At 51.6% G+C, this 15382-nt stretch overlaps 1 protein-coding gene across 1 annotated transcript; it reads right to left on the bottom strand.

The window, feature by feature from the left end:
* Positions 1 to 399: 399 nt before the first annotated feature.
* Nkx2-5 (NK2 homeobox 5) lies at positions 400 to 4181 on the bottom strand. The gene is made up of 2 exons (XM_004644834.2): positions 2903 to 4181; positions 400 to 1474 (listed from the first exon to the last, which is right to left on the bottom strand). Exons 1-2 carry the CDS (start codon positions 3231 to 3233, stop codon positions 831 to 833), a joined length of 975 nt encoding a protein of 324 aa, XP_004644891.1. The 5' UTR covers positions 3234 to 4181; the 3' UTR covers positions 400 to 830.
* Between the last annotated feature and the right edge of the window lie 11201 nt (positions 4182 to 15382).

Below are 15382 nucleotides of genomic sequence, written 5' to 3'. Positions count from 1 at the left end.
CAGACTGAGGCATTCTTTTAAGTAGGACAAGTTAGTGCTGTTCCAGTAGCACGGGGCCCAGGTTCCTTGGCTCTGCATTTAGTGCCCAGGCCCTGCAGCAAGCAGTATGGGGTGCATATTAGGGTCCAGGACCTGAGGCCAAAGGTGTCCTCCCTCTCTGGAAGGAGAGAGAAGCAAACCTGAGTTTTACTAGTACTAGCCATCTGCTGGTGGCAAGTCATTAAATCTCACCAGGTCTCAGCTGCTAAACTCAAAACTAGGACAAGGGACCGAGAATGGGTTAGTTCTTGTCATCAATATTATCAGTTTGAAAAAAAAAATATCAATTTGTCCAGTGAAAGCACCTAAAATGAGGAACAACAGCCTTTGTCCTAGGCAAAGCGGAAAGAAGCACGTGTGTATGGTCAGCGCACTCACTTTAATGGGAAAGGGTTTTCATTTCTTACAGCAACAGGTAAAAACATAAATACGGGTGGGTGGGCAGCGGCAAGAGAGCAAGGACCCGGGCGCCCGGCCCAGGCTCGGGAAGGGACCTTAGGCCTCCGAGTCCGGCTCCCGGTCTCCAGTTCGGTCCGGTCCGTAGGAGGTGCTGGCCAGGCACGCCAGGAGAGAACCCGAAGGCGGCTACCGAGGCGGCGGCTGCAGGATCACTCACCGCAGCCTGGGTGCGAGCGCTCGCTCGGGGACAGAGGCTTACGGCGGTGGGAAACGTTCCGAGGCGTCAGCAGCAGTGACCGTGAAATTCGAGGGACGCAGGATTGCGGCGGGAGCCTTTCCTGCCTCCAGAGACAGTGCGGGAGGGGTCGGGGCGCCCCAGGCGATTCCCTTCCCTACCAGGCTCGGATGCCGTGCAGTGTGGACACTCCCGAGTTACCCTGCGGAATCCCGGGGCTCTGCACAGCGTTCAAGTCCCCGACGCCGCCGAAGTTCACGAAGTTGTTGCTGGCGGCAGCCGTGGCGGGCTGCGCCGCGGGAGGCCCAGGCGGGTAGGCGGCGGCGCAGCTGTAGCCCGGGCTGCAAGCCGCGCCGCCGTAGCCGGGGTAGGCGGGATAGGCATTGTAGCCGTAGGCGTTAAGACCCACGCCGTAGGCAGGGGCGTAAGGCGCCGAGTCTCCCAGGCACGGCTTGCCGTCGCGCACGAGCACTGGCACGGCGATCCTGCGCGCGGGCGGCGGTGGCGGCTGGGGCAGCCCCACCAGCTCCAGAGTCTGGTCCTGCCGCTGCCGCTTGCACTTGTAGCGCCGGTTCTGGAACCAGATCTTGACCTGCGTGGACGTCAGCTTCAGCACGCTGGCCAGCTGGTCGCGCTCGGGAGCGGACAGGTACCGCTGTTGCTTGAAGCGCCGCTCGAGCTCATAGACCTGCGCCTGCGAGAAGAGCACGCGAGGCTTCCTCCGCCGGCGCGCTCGGGGCCTCTCGGCGTTGTCCCCCTCGGGCTTCTCCAGCTCCACCGCCTTCTGCAGCGCGCACAGCTCTGAAGGGTGACAGAGAGAGAGACGCTTGGTTAGAACGCCGGTCCCGAGCAGCCCGCCGTGCCATGAGCCCACGGGGTGCCTCCCTCTCCTGGCTTGAGAGCCCAGTTTGGTTTCGGCTCACTCGCCGAGGGCAGTGGGCTCCACCGATGGTCATTGCCGCTTTTCTCTCGACAATTAGTGCAGCAAATTTAAAAGCCCAAGTAGCAAAGATGGCCCTAGACGCTAGAAAACAATACCGGAAAAAGCTTTGCCTGGGCAGTTCGCGTCTTGGTAGTCAGACTGAATTAAGATTTCAAATCGCAAAGAATGGAAAATCAGATGATGCTCGGGGGGTGAATTACACTTGAAAAATTAATTGAAGGAATATGGAAGCCTCAGCGTGGGGCGGCGGTCACTTTGCCTCAAAGCTAAGGAATCAAAGAAACAGAAGGCCAAGAGATCCTTTGGTACTGTAAAGCTCACACGTGGATGCCCCGTGTTGGCGCTATGCCGGAGCAGCTAGGGTTGGCAGGGGCCTCCAATCCTGGCCTGTCTGTTTACTCCAGCAGGATTCTAGTTGGTGGCAATCGGTTCCAGTCTCCCAAAGATGTTCCCGGGCGTTTTCTCTGCTGTTAGACAAACCTACCAGTCTTTTCCCGGGCGGCCACTGTGCAAGGACCCCAGCCTCGGCTTTGCGCTGACGCGGCGTTGGGGCCCAGGTCTCCCCAGAGCACCCCTTTCTGAGTCCAGGCCAGGCTCCCTCCCACCCCGGGGCTGCGGGGCAGGGAAGCCACCACCTTTCTCAGCTCTCCAGTCCGTCCTGGCACCTTCAGCCCCTACCTTTTCTAACATTTCGCGAGAAACTCTTGGCCCTAGTCCTGCCCCAGAAGTTGTCCTGGGAATATAAAGCTACATTATACTGCCGAGGGTCTGGTATATCTCATTTTAAAACCAAAGGCCTTGCTCCCGAAGAGTCCACGTACTGACACAAGGAGGAAAGGGCCCAGAAATCCGGTCCCCGTGGGCTACCTAATGTCCGCGACCTTTGTTCAACTGTGAGCACCAGTGTGTTTAATTTCTGTTTGGCTGTTCTCCCTAGATCCTAAAAGTCTCCTAAATCCAAATGAGATTTTAAAACGTTTGTTATATACATATCTTCTATTTCTGCTCTGTCTACAACAAATTAATTAAAATTTATAACGCATCAGAGGGCCTCAGCGGCCTGCAGCTTTGTTAGGCCTGGAAAAACCTTTTTTGTTTGTTTGTTTGTTTCTGATATTCTCAATCTTACATTTCCTCTAAACTTCCACTGGACGCGGGGCCACAGCTCTCCGTGCCAAGCTCTTGGCCGGGAGCCCCCTCCTCCTCCTGGGCCTGGTCTGTTCACAGCCCGGGTTTGGGTATGAAAGTGCCCAGAGAGGGAAATGGGGCAGAAGTTTCCTCCTTACCTTCCTTCTCCGTTCTAGGGTCTTTAGCCTGGTCTGGGTCGCCGTAGGCACGAGGATAGAAGGCAGGGGCGGCAGGGAAGGCAGGAGCACACTTGGAGGGTGAAGGCGCCGGGCCCAGCTCGGCGCGCAGCTCCGGGAGGCCCGGCGCTGCCGGCTCGGGCGCGGAGTAGGCCTCCGGCTTGAAGGCGGCCAGCATGCAGGAGGCGGGCGCCAGAGTGGCCTCTAGGCGCGCGGAGAGCTCCCCTGCGGCCAGGCTTCGCTGCTGCTGCTCCAGGTTCAGAATGTCTTTGACTGAGAACGGCGTGGGCGTGAGCGCAGGGCTTGGGAACATGGTGGCAGCCCCAGTGTCACAGCGCCAGGTGGGCCGCAGAGAGAGGCGTTGCCCACGGCCCACGGCAGCCTCCCCGCATGGTGCCGCCGCCGGCCCGCGCACCCGCCTTCCTGCTCTGGGTGTGGAGGGGCAGCAGGTAGGATGAGCACAAGGGGCAAGAGAGGCGGGACCTGGTAGGAGGAGGGGGATTCAGCCTGCCATTGGGCCAGGGGGCTCGTTGACAGGAACGACAAGCAGTTTCGTGTCACCTAATATAGTCATACAGCTAGGGGGAAAAAAAAATCCTGCTCAGCGGTTTTAAAGGGGCCGCGGCTCATTTCGAAGCTTCCCCTTCTGCTCCTCCAACCTGAGATGGCTCTGGCAAGACCCTTAGCTGGGAAAGACCTCAGGCTGCCCCTAGCCCGGCCTCTGGGTTGGGCCGGGTGGGTCTGGGATTTGACGAAAGGTTCCTTCCCGTCCACAACTGAGTGGAAGAGTGAAGGATGGACGGGAACCTGGAGAAGGGGGCTTATTTCCCGGATCACTAAGACCTTTTAACGGACTTTTCTGACCAGGAAAAGTCTGTATGAAGGAGAAGATGGTTCTGGGAGTTATGGCAGGACAGGGAGATTCTAGAAATTTGGACATTTCCTTTGTTTTGACCTATGGGACCTCATGCCCCAGGATCCCTACTTCCCCAGGATCCTAACCCAAGGGAAGCCCTTGGCTTGGTCAAACTGAAATAAAAAGAGAAGTGGGTGGTGTAGGGTGGGAGTGACCACCTACCGTACAGCAAAGAGTAGAGCATTGCTGGGGGATGGGGGGCTTCATTGCCAATGCCCTCCTGGGGAAGTGACTTTCCTCCTAATAATGCCCAATCTAGACTCCAAGTGGCAATCACCTGCCCCAAGAGAGCTGTTTCCAGCTCCCTGCAGCTTTCCTTCTCGTTTTGGAGCCCACTGTCCCTACTCTTCTACTTTCTCCACGCTCCTGCAGCTAGACCCTCAGCCTCTGTGTCTCTAAGGCCTTGGGACCCAGCCCAGGCTTAGCTCCCAGCCAGGTAGAGATCCTCTGAGCTTCGTGGGCCAGGTTCTCTCCAAGGCCTCTGGACCCAGATCTCAGTGGCCCCTGCTAGGGGACCAGGTACAAGGTGGCAGGGCAGGGCAGGGCAGGGCAGGTGGTCACTTTTAGCCCAGGGTCAGTAAAGTAGGACACTTCTGTTGGACAAATCTGCCACACATTAGGAGTGCAAGTTAAATGGCTGGATTCTGCTCAGCAATGCTTGCCCTGAGGAGGCTTAGATCTGGGGAAAGCTTCGATCTCTTTTTCTTCTAGAATACCAGTTGTATTTAGCATATAACTTCAGGGAGGCCGAGGAGGCACTGGGCTTCTAGGTTAAAAACATTGTCTTCCTCTCACGGGAGACAGTAAGGCTCACTGGTGGTTGATTTCCCAGGACTTCATTAAAACTTGCTCAGGGAGCTCCTGGGTGAGATACTCACTGAGACCCACTTGAGAATGGGGAGTGGAAGACCCTGGAAGAGGCACTTGTAGCAGGATGGTGGTGCCCATTCAAAGGCTAGCCAAAGATACTTCACTCATGGACAGGCCAGAGCACAGAGTGAACACCTGAAATACAGTACAGAGACAAAACAGACATAATGGTCCTTCAGGAGCATCATGGGCCAGGGTGTGGGTGAAGTCAAGCACCGGCCCAGCTTCAGGTCCTTTCCTTCCTCTCCTCAAACCCAAACTCTCAAAGCCTGTGATCTCTGAGCTAGGGGGAAATAGAGTCAAGCCTGGCAGGGCAGTCACTGAGGCATGCAGCTCCTTGGTGAAGCCAGGTGCCAGCAGGCAGTACCAGGCTGAGGCCACCCCAGAAAGATCTCCCTTCAATGATTCCTGGTCTGAGTTTGTCAGCTTGGTCTGGGGATCCTGCCCTTTCTCAAATGTTCCCAAGGAAACTGCACAGTCTTCCCACCGCTCTATTCCTTAGCCTGGAATTGTCCCTGGACAGATTTACACCTGGTGGCTAGTTACTGATCTAAGCTAACCTAGCACAGGAACCACACTGTCGTGGAAGATTTTTTGGGGGGTGATGGAAGAGGATGTCCACTGGAGAGGTGGTGACGACATCTGGCAAATGAGCCACATCCGAATCAATTAAATGTCCTGCTGAAAAGAGTTAGGAACGAGGGTCCTGGGAGTGCTGTTAAGTGAATGGGCCGGCCAGGCAGCTAGCGATGACAGTTTGAAAGATTAGTGCGAGTTGACGCCTGAAATATTGCCATTTAATGGGGGACATCGAGGCTGCATCCGGATCCCTGCTTTAACTTAGAAAAAAAAAAAAGATAGTACTGGAGAAAAAAATTAGCATTTCCTTTTCAAATCAAAGCAGTGAAGATTTATCACCTACTTTTGCATCAAGGGCTTCTCATAGCCTACAGATCGATGGGTCAGTGTCATGAAAAAGGAAGGGGGAAAAAAACCTTCCTATTTAGACAAAATCAGTGACTTTTCCACTGTTACACCCTCTGAAAATCTGGCAATAATTTCTCTTGGCTTCAGAGAAGGCCGTAGTGCTTCAGGAGAAAAGAAACAGGGCAAAACCCAACAAATATTATGCAAAATTGAAATTTGAGGAACCCATGCTGGTCCCTATAAAGAAATGTCCAAGAACAAGTTCTAATTTTGCTTTTTCTATCAGGGCTGTTTGCTAGCAAGTACAAAAGAAAAAGAAAAAAAAAAAAAAAAAAAAAGATGTTGCAGTGGCTGGGAGTGGGGTGGTACTTGATTCTCTGGCCTCAACAGGGACTTAATTTCCATCTTCTTAAGGGCCAGCGGCCCAACCTGGTCGCTCCTCTAAGCCACGTTTTGACCGAACTAGCAGGACAAACAAACAGCTTTCAGGCAAGCGAAAGTCAGGAAGAGATGGGGGGGGGGGGAGGAGAGACCAAAAATCTGCATCGATCCCTGAACCTTTTAAAGACTTGGTGCTTTCAAGATTAGTAGAATTTGAGGGTGGCTCGAGCGCATTCTGCGCAAATAAATTATTATTAATTGCAAAGCGATCGGAGCAGCCCGGCATCCACTCCCTTCCTGCAATCACCAGGGCCGGCCGCAAAAGGTATATATGATTAATTGAAAGATAAGCTGGAACTATCACCGGGAATGTCATTAATGCGCCGAGGAGACGTCCATTGGAGACAGGCGGCTTTATCCGCAGCTTTATCTTCAACAACGCCTCGCTCTCGGCCCGCGCCTGTCTGGGACGCTTGCCCCGTGTTTATATTTTGGGAAGAATCGCAACTCATGGGAGTCCCCGGCGGGCCCCCTGATAAATGAACATTAGCACTTTTTCGGACTACTGTATCAACAAAGGGGCTGCGGCGCGGCAATAATTGGCGAGAAAGCAAACAGAGGGCCGAGAGCGCGACTCTGCTCTTCGTCCGGCTGATGGATGAGCAGCGGCGGCTGCGAGCCCGGCTCCCGGCCTTTGCCTCGGCTCCCGGCCCGGCCGCTGGGCCCCTTCGCCGCCTGGGCTTCCTTCCTGGCCTGGGGCGGGGGTGCTGAGGGCTACAGCCCGCGCCCGCCGCGACTCAGGATAACTGCCAGGCCCCGGGTCGTCCCAGCCTGGGTCTCACCGCGTGATACCCACTCGTCCCGCACACACTGTGCCTCATCCGCAGTCTGCAGCGCCCGCGAGGTTCCACCTATGCTCCTGTAAAAGTCTTTGCCCAACCTCTTACACTGATTGCTCCGCCGAAGAGCATGAGGCTCAGAGGGATGGGGTGATTTGCTCAAGGTCACACAGGCTGGACATGATGATGTCAGAATGTCAGGATTCCAACACCGGCGCGACTTTAGCCTGGAGTTTCGTTGTTGTTTGTTTTCTTTCTTTCTTGCGTGTCGCTGCTTTCTAGAAAGCCAGACAACCTACCCTCACTACCCCCAAAGATAACAGGAAGGATTTGAGAGGCTAGGTCTCCCAAAACCTTCGTGGACACCGGACTTCTCAAATGGGGATGTCACTTCCTCCTCCCCCTTCTTTTGGTAACTGCTTTATTGAGGTATAAGTCACACACCTTACAATTTAGTGATTGCTCATAGTCACAGAATTGTGCAGTCTTCACAATTAATTGTAGAACATTATCTCTTCCAAATGAAACCTGTGGGGCTGGGGATATGGCTCAGTAGAATAAGCGCTTCCCTGGCAAGCGCAAGGGCCTGAGTTCAATCCCCAGTTCCACCAAAAACAAAAACAAAAACAAAAACAACAACAACAACAAAAAAAGAAACATGTAGCCTTTATTCATCAACCCCCACCTTTCTCCACCCTCCCAGCCCTAGCCAATCCCTAATCTACTTTCTGACCCTCTAGCTATCCCAGGCATTTCATACAAAGGTGGAGACTGAAAGAGAGGGCCCGAGCTCTGAAAGAGTGGGGAGCCCAATGACTCCAGAGTCTAGTCGCTACTCCATAGTGCTTGGCTGGCGAGGTTTCCTCCATTCCTGCTCCCACAGGGCCTGTGGGTTCATCTGACAACTTGGTGCTGAGGGGGGTGCCACCCCAAATACTCAGGCCCTAAAGGTGGCAGAAAGGGTGTCGGACCCTGAACCAATACTGGTCTGGTCCTACCTTTCATACCAGTCCAACCTGGAATACTTTTTCTCCCTGCCCCTTTGTGTTTGTCTCCTTGAGGGAAGTAGGTATATCCAAGATCCCCTTCTAGATGTGCTGTTGTTGCCCAGGCTCACTTGAACAGTGAGGAGGGTGTAGGGGCATGTTGGTGCTTGTCTAATGTATAAAATAAATAATACTGGTTAAGATGAGAAATAGTTGCCTGCCAACTGTAATATTTTATCTGTTGGGAGGGGGCATGGTCCATACAGCAAAATGACTTCATAGAAAATAAAAGTGATGTTAGCCAAAAGAAATGTGAGATTATTCTTATACTAAATATATTCAATTCTAGATTAAAAATTTAAGCTTTTTTTTTTGAGCTTAAAGTAAAACATAAAGGGAACTGGGATATAACTTAGTGGCATAAGTGCTTGCCTGGCAAGTGTGAGGTTCTGCGTTCAATTTCTGGTACAACCCCCTCCAAAAAAACCTGGGCTAGACATTATTAAGATAGTAATTCTGTAGTGTTTGCATGTTGTAGAGGCTAGAGAAAATGGTATAATATCAGATAGGGTGGGGATGTAGTACATAGCGGAACACTTGCCGAGTGTGCCTTTTGAAAGTCGTGAGTCTGATCACCAGCCTGGAGATAAAACTAAACCATAAGTATAATCAAAGAGAAAAACAACGCACAAGGAAAAAATGCTAGAAATGTGTGACACAAGGAAATTCCTTAATATGGAAAGAGCTCCAGTCAATCAATAAGAAAATGACTCAACAAAACAGGTGAAAATTGGCCAAAAATAGGAGAGTCTTGCTTGGGAGTAAAAAAGTAGAAAGAAACAAAAATAAAGGGATGCTTATTAAAAACACAGAGAAACAGATGTTTTCATTTAGCAGATTGACAAAAATTAAAATATTTGAGGGCTAGAGTTTAGTTCAGTGGAAAACTGCTTGCATTGGGTTTGATTTCCTGACACTGGAAAAAAAAGTTTCACATCTTCAGTACCAAAAGGGCAAAAAAACTTCCAGTTTGGGTTAGGAATGTAGCTCAGGAGTAGAGCTTTTTTTGGACAGCTTTTTTTCTTTTTTCTTCCCCTGGGGATTGAACCCAGGGCCTTTAAACTGAGCTACAGTTCAGCCCTTTTTATTTTTTATTTTGAGAAAGATCTTATAAATTGCTAAATTAACCAGGTTGGGCTCTAAGTTTGTGGTTCTCCTGCTGCAACCTCCCAGGGTGTAACACTGAGATGACTGGTGCAAGCCACCAGGTCTGGCTTAATCATTTTTACTTGTTGATTGGAAGTGTCAACTGGGAGAACTGGTAGGAGCAATTTCATCATTAAGATTTAAAGTGCAAACACTTTTTGGGCAAATCTATTCATTTCTAGGAGTCTCTGTGTCAGTATGTGTGAAGGAATATGGAAAGTATTTTCACTGTAATTGAAATGAAAAAAAAATTAAATTAAAATGTTTTAAAATGACCCAAAACAGTAATTCTATTTTAGAGGTCTGGTTAAAAAATTATGTTACACCAGAACACCACCAGCTATATGAAAGAATTAGTCACATTTAAATGAATTTTAAGGATATATTTTATAATACATTAACTATCAAAGTGGCAGAAATATGGATGTTCCTATTATTTTTGTGGCCCTGGGGATGAAACTCAGGGCCTGGTGCCTTCTCCACCACTGAGTTCTGCTTCCAGCCCTGACATTCTGGGTGTGGTTTTTTTTTTTTTTTTTTTTTTTTTTAAATAGAATGCTAAAGGTTTTAGGGAAAAGAGAGGAGAGGAGAGGAGCCAGGAATAAAGCATGGTGCTTTTTACAAAGTCTTTTTCTGGGAAGTTTCCATTTTACTTTTAGGATTGTGAAAATGTCTAGGCCAGAGTCCCTCAATGTACAAATTAAAATGCAAATTTCTGGCTCTTTCCTCTCATCCTGGGATTCAAATCAGAGGTGTGTGTCACAAAAGTGACAGGCAGCCTGGCTGCTACCCAGTTAAATCTCCATGAGACCATAGAAGGCAGTGGGCCGGTGGTCCCCCGAGGTCCAGACAGAGGCAGGCCAGGGTGGCCTTTGTGCAGTGTTCTCTGCAAATAGGACGTCAGAGGTCTTGGCTGCCGTCCAGTAAAGTTACCCTCAGAAGAGAGTCACCCTCCACTGTGTCTTAGTCCCAGGGGCCTACCTTCGTGGCAGGGCCAAGTCTTGGGGTCCCTGGAGATGTAGCTCCCCCCATCGTTCAAGGCACTGACTTGCTGGTTGGAAGTGCCGCCAGACTGGGGACACCGGCCTTGGTAGCCTCACCAGGTGCTGCCTCCAGGCCCTGCCGGAAAAGACTATGTAAGGGTGTAGCGTTTCCTAGTTTTCTTGGCATCCACTCTAGGCCTACTGTCTGTCCATCTGACCTCCAAGGACCAGCCTCCAATGGCAGTTCTGAAATAGTCCTTCATCCATCCGAACTCGATCTGTGCGAACAAGATTAAAGTCATTTCTCTATTTTGAGGGGCTGGGAGAGTAAAGGGAAGTCTTTCACGCCTCGTCTCCTCACGGGCGGTGGGGGCCCTGTAATTACTAGTCCTAGGCTGCTAGCCACGCGTGGAGGTGAACCCAGCAGCGCCCAAAAGCTCAGGAATCCCTGGAGTTGGCTCCGCTTCGGTCCTCTGGGGCTGCTCCGGGAGGGTAGGGCGGGAGATGCCTCCCCACACCCAGATTTGGCCTCCAGGGCAGCTCAGCAGGCCCACAAGCCTGAGCTCCAAGCCGGTGTGCGCTGCCTGCCCGAGTGGGGTCTCAGCGTCCCTCGGGAGCTCTTCTTCCTCCCGCTTTGGGGACCTTGTTGCTTCACGCTCTCCCGCTCTGTGCGACCCGAGACCACAGCCAAGCTCCCTACAAGGAACCGCCAGAAAAGTTCTGAGTCCCCATTTCCTGCTGGTGTTAAAGGTACTAGAAAAACCAAATCAAGCCGAAAGGTGAAAGTTACCTTGCCTTCCAAAGCGTTTTATGGGCTTAGGCAGGGCGCCATTCTCATCCCTACCACGGGTGCATAAAGGGTCTCTTGTTCCTCCCTTTGTTGGTTTCTTTAACAATTGACTTACAGTCAAGTCAGCGATTCTCCTAATTATTTATTTTTAAAAAGTGATACACGGCAGGAACAAAACAGCATAACATAAAATAAAAGCGTAAAAAACCCTGTCCCCCAGTCACGGAATTACCTAGCCCAAAGGGTTATTTAGTTGCTATCCGCCACTCCCCCCGGGGGGGGGGGAGTCAAATTCTTGACTCCCACACTCGCTAGCAAAAGACTAATTTAAAAATATGCTTGGGAGGCATAATGTACCTAGAATAAAATGAGCAAAATTTAAGCGGACAGTCCGACGAGCTTAAACACGTGGGTAAGCTCGAGGAAAGGCGACCAGAGTCAAGACAGGAAAACACTGACATTACCATCAAAAGATTATTTTTCCCTGCTCCTTCCAAGTTAATTACCACAATTACTGTTTTTTTAATACGTCCTTTTAAAGACGTTTTATGTAAATTTAATCATTATTTATTCGAATTTAATATTTTAGGACCCTTTATTCTGGAAGTAATTAACCTCTGCTGACCTTTTCATATTTTTGACATCGTCAAATTTTGTTGTTAGAATGTGGGCCTGTGAGTTACTTTTCTCTCGCTTTTAGGGGGTTTCTAAAATCGAATTGGTCCTGGGGCAGTGGTTATGATGGGCTTTAAACTCGTGCTAGGGTTTGCTAGATCAGAGGGAGTCGCTTCGGGATTTCCGTCGTCGTTCCGCATTAACTTCGCCCTCCCCCACTCCCGGCTCGCCTGTGGCTGCCACCTTCCACGCTCTCGCCCCGACGGCTACGAGCAGCTCCAGCAGAACAGTGAAGGATCCCCTCGCGGGAGGTCACAACTGGAAAATTCAGGTGACAGTTGAGTCAGACAATGATTTTAGAATATGACGAAGAGCAAAATGTTATTTTAAGGGTCAGCCCACACCTGCGCGGGAGGCGTGAGGCTCTGGGAGCCGGGAGGCGCTGGGAGCCGCGGCTTTGGAAGAACCGTCGCGCAAGCGCCCAGCCTGGGTAGAAGCCACGCACAGCGCGGGGGTTGGGGGAGTGCAGAGGCGGGGTGTGGGGTGGGGGGTTGTAGAGCAGGGGTCTCCTGGGGCTGCAGCAGCTCTGGGGATTGGAGCTGGGTCGTCTGCTGTAGCTTCCCAGAGAGGTGAAGAGTAGGTCCTAGATCTGGGTCGCCTGCTGGGGCATGGCTGAAACCCGGCCGCGGCCTCTGGGCCGCCCTCTCCCGGGACCAGAGGCATGGTCAGTGTTGGATTCCGGCTGGAGACGGCTGTTTAGCCGGCGACCGAATTCTCCCTCGGTCGCGGTCCTCTCTTCCTCTTCTTCGGTCCTTCCCGATAGTGTCTTCCAACTTGTTCCGCGGAAGCCGCGGTCTCCACCCCCTGGCGGAACGGTGTGCGAACCGAGAGGTGGCAAATTGCGGCGAAGAAAAACATTCTACAAGACCCGGTATAATCAGTACCTATTGCGAGCCTCCTCAAGGCAGGCGGGGCACGGGGACCCCAGGCCCGCAGGCTCCAGGATCCCCGCACACTTGGGATCAGCGGGGTGGGGGTGGTCTCTGAGCGCGCTCTGCGCCCCTTTTGCATTGGAGAAGTGCGAGCGTTAGAGCAGCGCAGTTTGACCCTTCTAACTTTTCTGAGCGCTCCCTCGCTCGGGACAGTTATAGACACCCAAGCCCTTAAAAGGAGCACAAGCGAGTGGTCACAGTTTGGTACATTCACGGCGATCAGTGACCTGCGGCGAATGTGTGTCGTTCGTGTGCTTTAAACATACCGAGACGTCACAGGGACACACTCGTGTGCCTTAACTGTGCATTGCTGTTTGTGTATTTTACGTGCAGGGGGCCAAAACATTTTTCAACGATGTTGAAAACAGAGGATCTCACGTAGAGATGAACCTGGGATACGGATTCCAGTCTATGTTCTCTCCGCCTCTCCGAGCCCCGTCTCTGTTGTCCCCTCTGAAGCGCCCCTCGCTGCCTTCTGGTCCCCGCAGGCCCGGGGATTGGCTCTTCTGAATACACACGCGTTTTTTTACTCCACGGTGTCTTTGGCCTCCCTGCACCCTAATTGCGCGTCGCCTGTGTAGACTTTCTGTTGTGTGGTCTGTATCTTTAGGTGGAGAACATCTTTTGTCTCTCGGCAAGAAGCTTTCCTCGGGGAAAGATAAAGTAATCGATAGCGTTTTTTAAATAGCTCCGCGTTTCCTGTCCGGCGAGGAGTATCGGCCCGTGCACCAAATCTGCTCTGGTATGTCACCTTATCTCCCGTCCCCGCTGTTGTCCCCAAACGCCGCCTGTCAAGGGAGACGCCACCAGCATTAGGACCCAGACTGGGGCCCTTCCGCTCGGGGTCACGCGCAGCGCCCTCGGGCGCTTGGGCTCGCCGCCCCTTTGGGGTCTTGAAAGACTGAGCCTAGAGCAGGGGCCAGATGAGGGTACTGGGACCCGGTCGGGGGAACCTTGTGGGCGCACATGACTGAGGCGAGCCCCTCTTTTCTTCTTTTTCAAACCACAAAATAGTGAATCTGGACAGTAGATTAATTGAGAGCTGATGTTTGTCGTCTGCGCGGACCACCTTGATTCCAGTGCAGAAGAAAGCCGGTCTTATCATTTTCGGAGGGAGCCTCTTCGGGGGCAGAGAACGTCCGCCCGCCCGAGATTATTTCCTCACCGCGGTAGTGCGGGTGTTGCTAATCACCCGAGCGCTGGCGCTAGGTTGAAGAGGGAGCGCCTGAGCCCTGAGGGTCAGAGCAATCTCCGGGTGCACCCACAGCCCGGGTCCCAGCCTACAGTAGGTCCACTCTCACAGCCTGCAGCCAGCCAGAGTTGGAGCTGACGCAGAGGGACCGCATGGCAGGGTCCTTGAAAGGTAGATCAAGGGACCTACTGACGCAGCCTTAGCAAAGGTCCTGTGGCTGGCCTGGGCTGCTCTTCCTCTGGTGGACCTTTGCTGAAGTTCTGCAGGCCGGGCCCAGCACCCAATGTCCTAGGCACGAGAGCAGCCCTTGGCCCAGAGTCTCTTCCCATTTGTAAGCCTTGTGACTTTCATCTCACTTTTTTTTTCTTTCCTGTATTGAGTCTGATGTGTACAATTAAAAAATAAAATTACAGCAATGAAGCCCTTACCCCTCTCTTCCCGCCTACCCTGAACCACACACAATCCCACCAAGCCTCCAGATAACACAGGTGAGCTTCCCCTGATTTCCAATTTTACAGTGACCCATAGGCTGGGAAGCCAGAGGGGCAAATGACTTCTTGGCTTCTGTACAGGCTTGCGCCCTTTGAATTGCCCAGGATCATTCGGGATTACTCCACTGCTGAGAGAGGACCACCCACCTGCACAGCAGGGAGGAGGCAGACCTTGAGAAATTTTGACTTCTCATTAATTAGAGTGTATTTGTGGAACATAGAAATGTTTGTGAGGACATAAAGTAGGGATACACATCGGCTCTCTCCTTCCCATTAAGGAAGATGTGTTTTGAATTTTCTTGTTATTTAGATCTTCCTACTTCTTATGGCCTTTCCATCTCATTGCAACTATTATTATTATTATTATTATTATTATTATTATTATTGTTTTGTGGTACTGGGGGTTGAACTCAGGACCTTGCACTTGCCAGGCAGGCACTTAAGCCACGGAGCTATATCCCTGTCCCTCTCAACCTTCTTTAGAAAGAAAGAAAGGAATATGATTATTAGCAATAGCCAGATGGTGGTGGAGGAGGGGCGCTGTGAAGGGCTACATGTCACACGCATCACATGTACTCTGTGTGAGCCGGGTGCTGCCCTTCTGCTCTGGCCCAGGGTTGAATGTGCTTCCTCTCCAGTCTCCTCATTCACTTGGCTTGGTCATTCAGTTCTGGACAGATGTGGATATAAGCTTCTTGGAGAGAGAACCTGGTCCCCAAGCTGTGTGGGATGAGAGATGGAGAGTGAGGAGACCAGCCTCGGGCATACTAGGTGGCCCCACTCTTGCCTGCTTCCTAGATGTGTCTGTGGTCCTCTAGGACTTCGGCCATTTTCTTAAGGGACAGAGGGGACTCCCAGCTCAGTAGAAATGGCAAGAGGTAAACCAGGAACAGGGGATGCTAGGAACAGCTCTTAATTCTATCCCAAGTTCCAGGCTCAGCAGTGGTTCTGACAGATGCTACTCAGGATAAGAAAGTTGTCTTCACATGTGCGCAGACTCCGAGGTCCCCTGGAGTGCAGTAGTGTGCTCTTTCCCAGTCTCTGAACACAGATTTTCGGGCTTTCTGGTTTTCAGGAACTTTTTCTTTGAGCATAGTATAGAAGGGCACAGTATCAAAGTGTAAAGCCCTATGGCTTTTCACAATCTGAACCCAACTGTGCAGTTAGGACACAATTCAAGAAACAACATGACAAGCATCCAGATATATTCCTGGGGTCTATTTTCCTCCAGTGGAGTCGTGGTTGATTCTGACTTCTGGAATAGATTAGGTTTT

The sequence above is a fragment of the Octodon degus genome, unplaced genomic scaffold (assembly GCF_000260255.1).
Source record: "Octodon degus isolate 3935 unplaced genomic scaffold, OctDeg1.0 scaffold00212, whole genome shotgun sequence".
Classification (NCBI taxonomy): domain Eukaryota; kingdom Metazoa; phylum Chordata; class Mammalia; order Rodentia; family Octodontidae; genus Octodon; species Octodon degus.
The sequence above is the reverse complement of the archived record's forward strand: the minus strand, read 5'-3'. Positions and strand labels throughout refer to the sequence as shown.

What these genes read in the sequence shown, in the direction of transcription:
- Nkx2-5 (XM_004644834.2), bottom strand. Translation starts at nt 3,233, where the DNA reads ATGTTCCCAAGCCCTGCGCTCACGCCCACGCCGTTCTCAGTCAAAGAC. An exon ending in CCCTAGAACGGAGAAGGAAG is followed by an intron (nt 1,475 to 2,902) that starts GTAAGGAGGAAA and finishes GTCACCCTTCAG; the next exon opens with AGCTGTGCGCGCTGCAGAAG.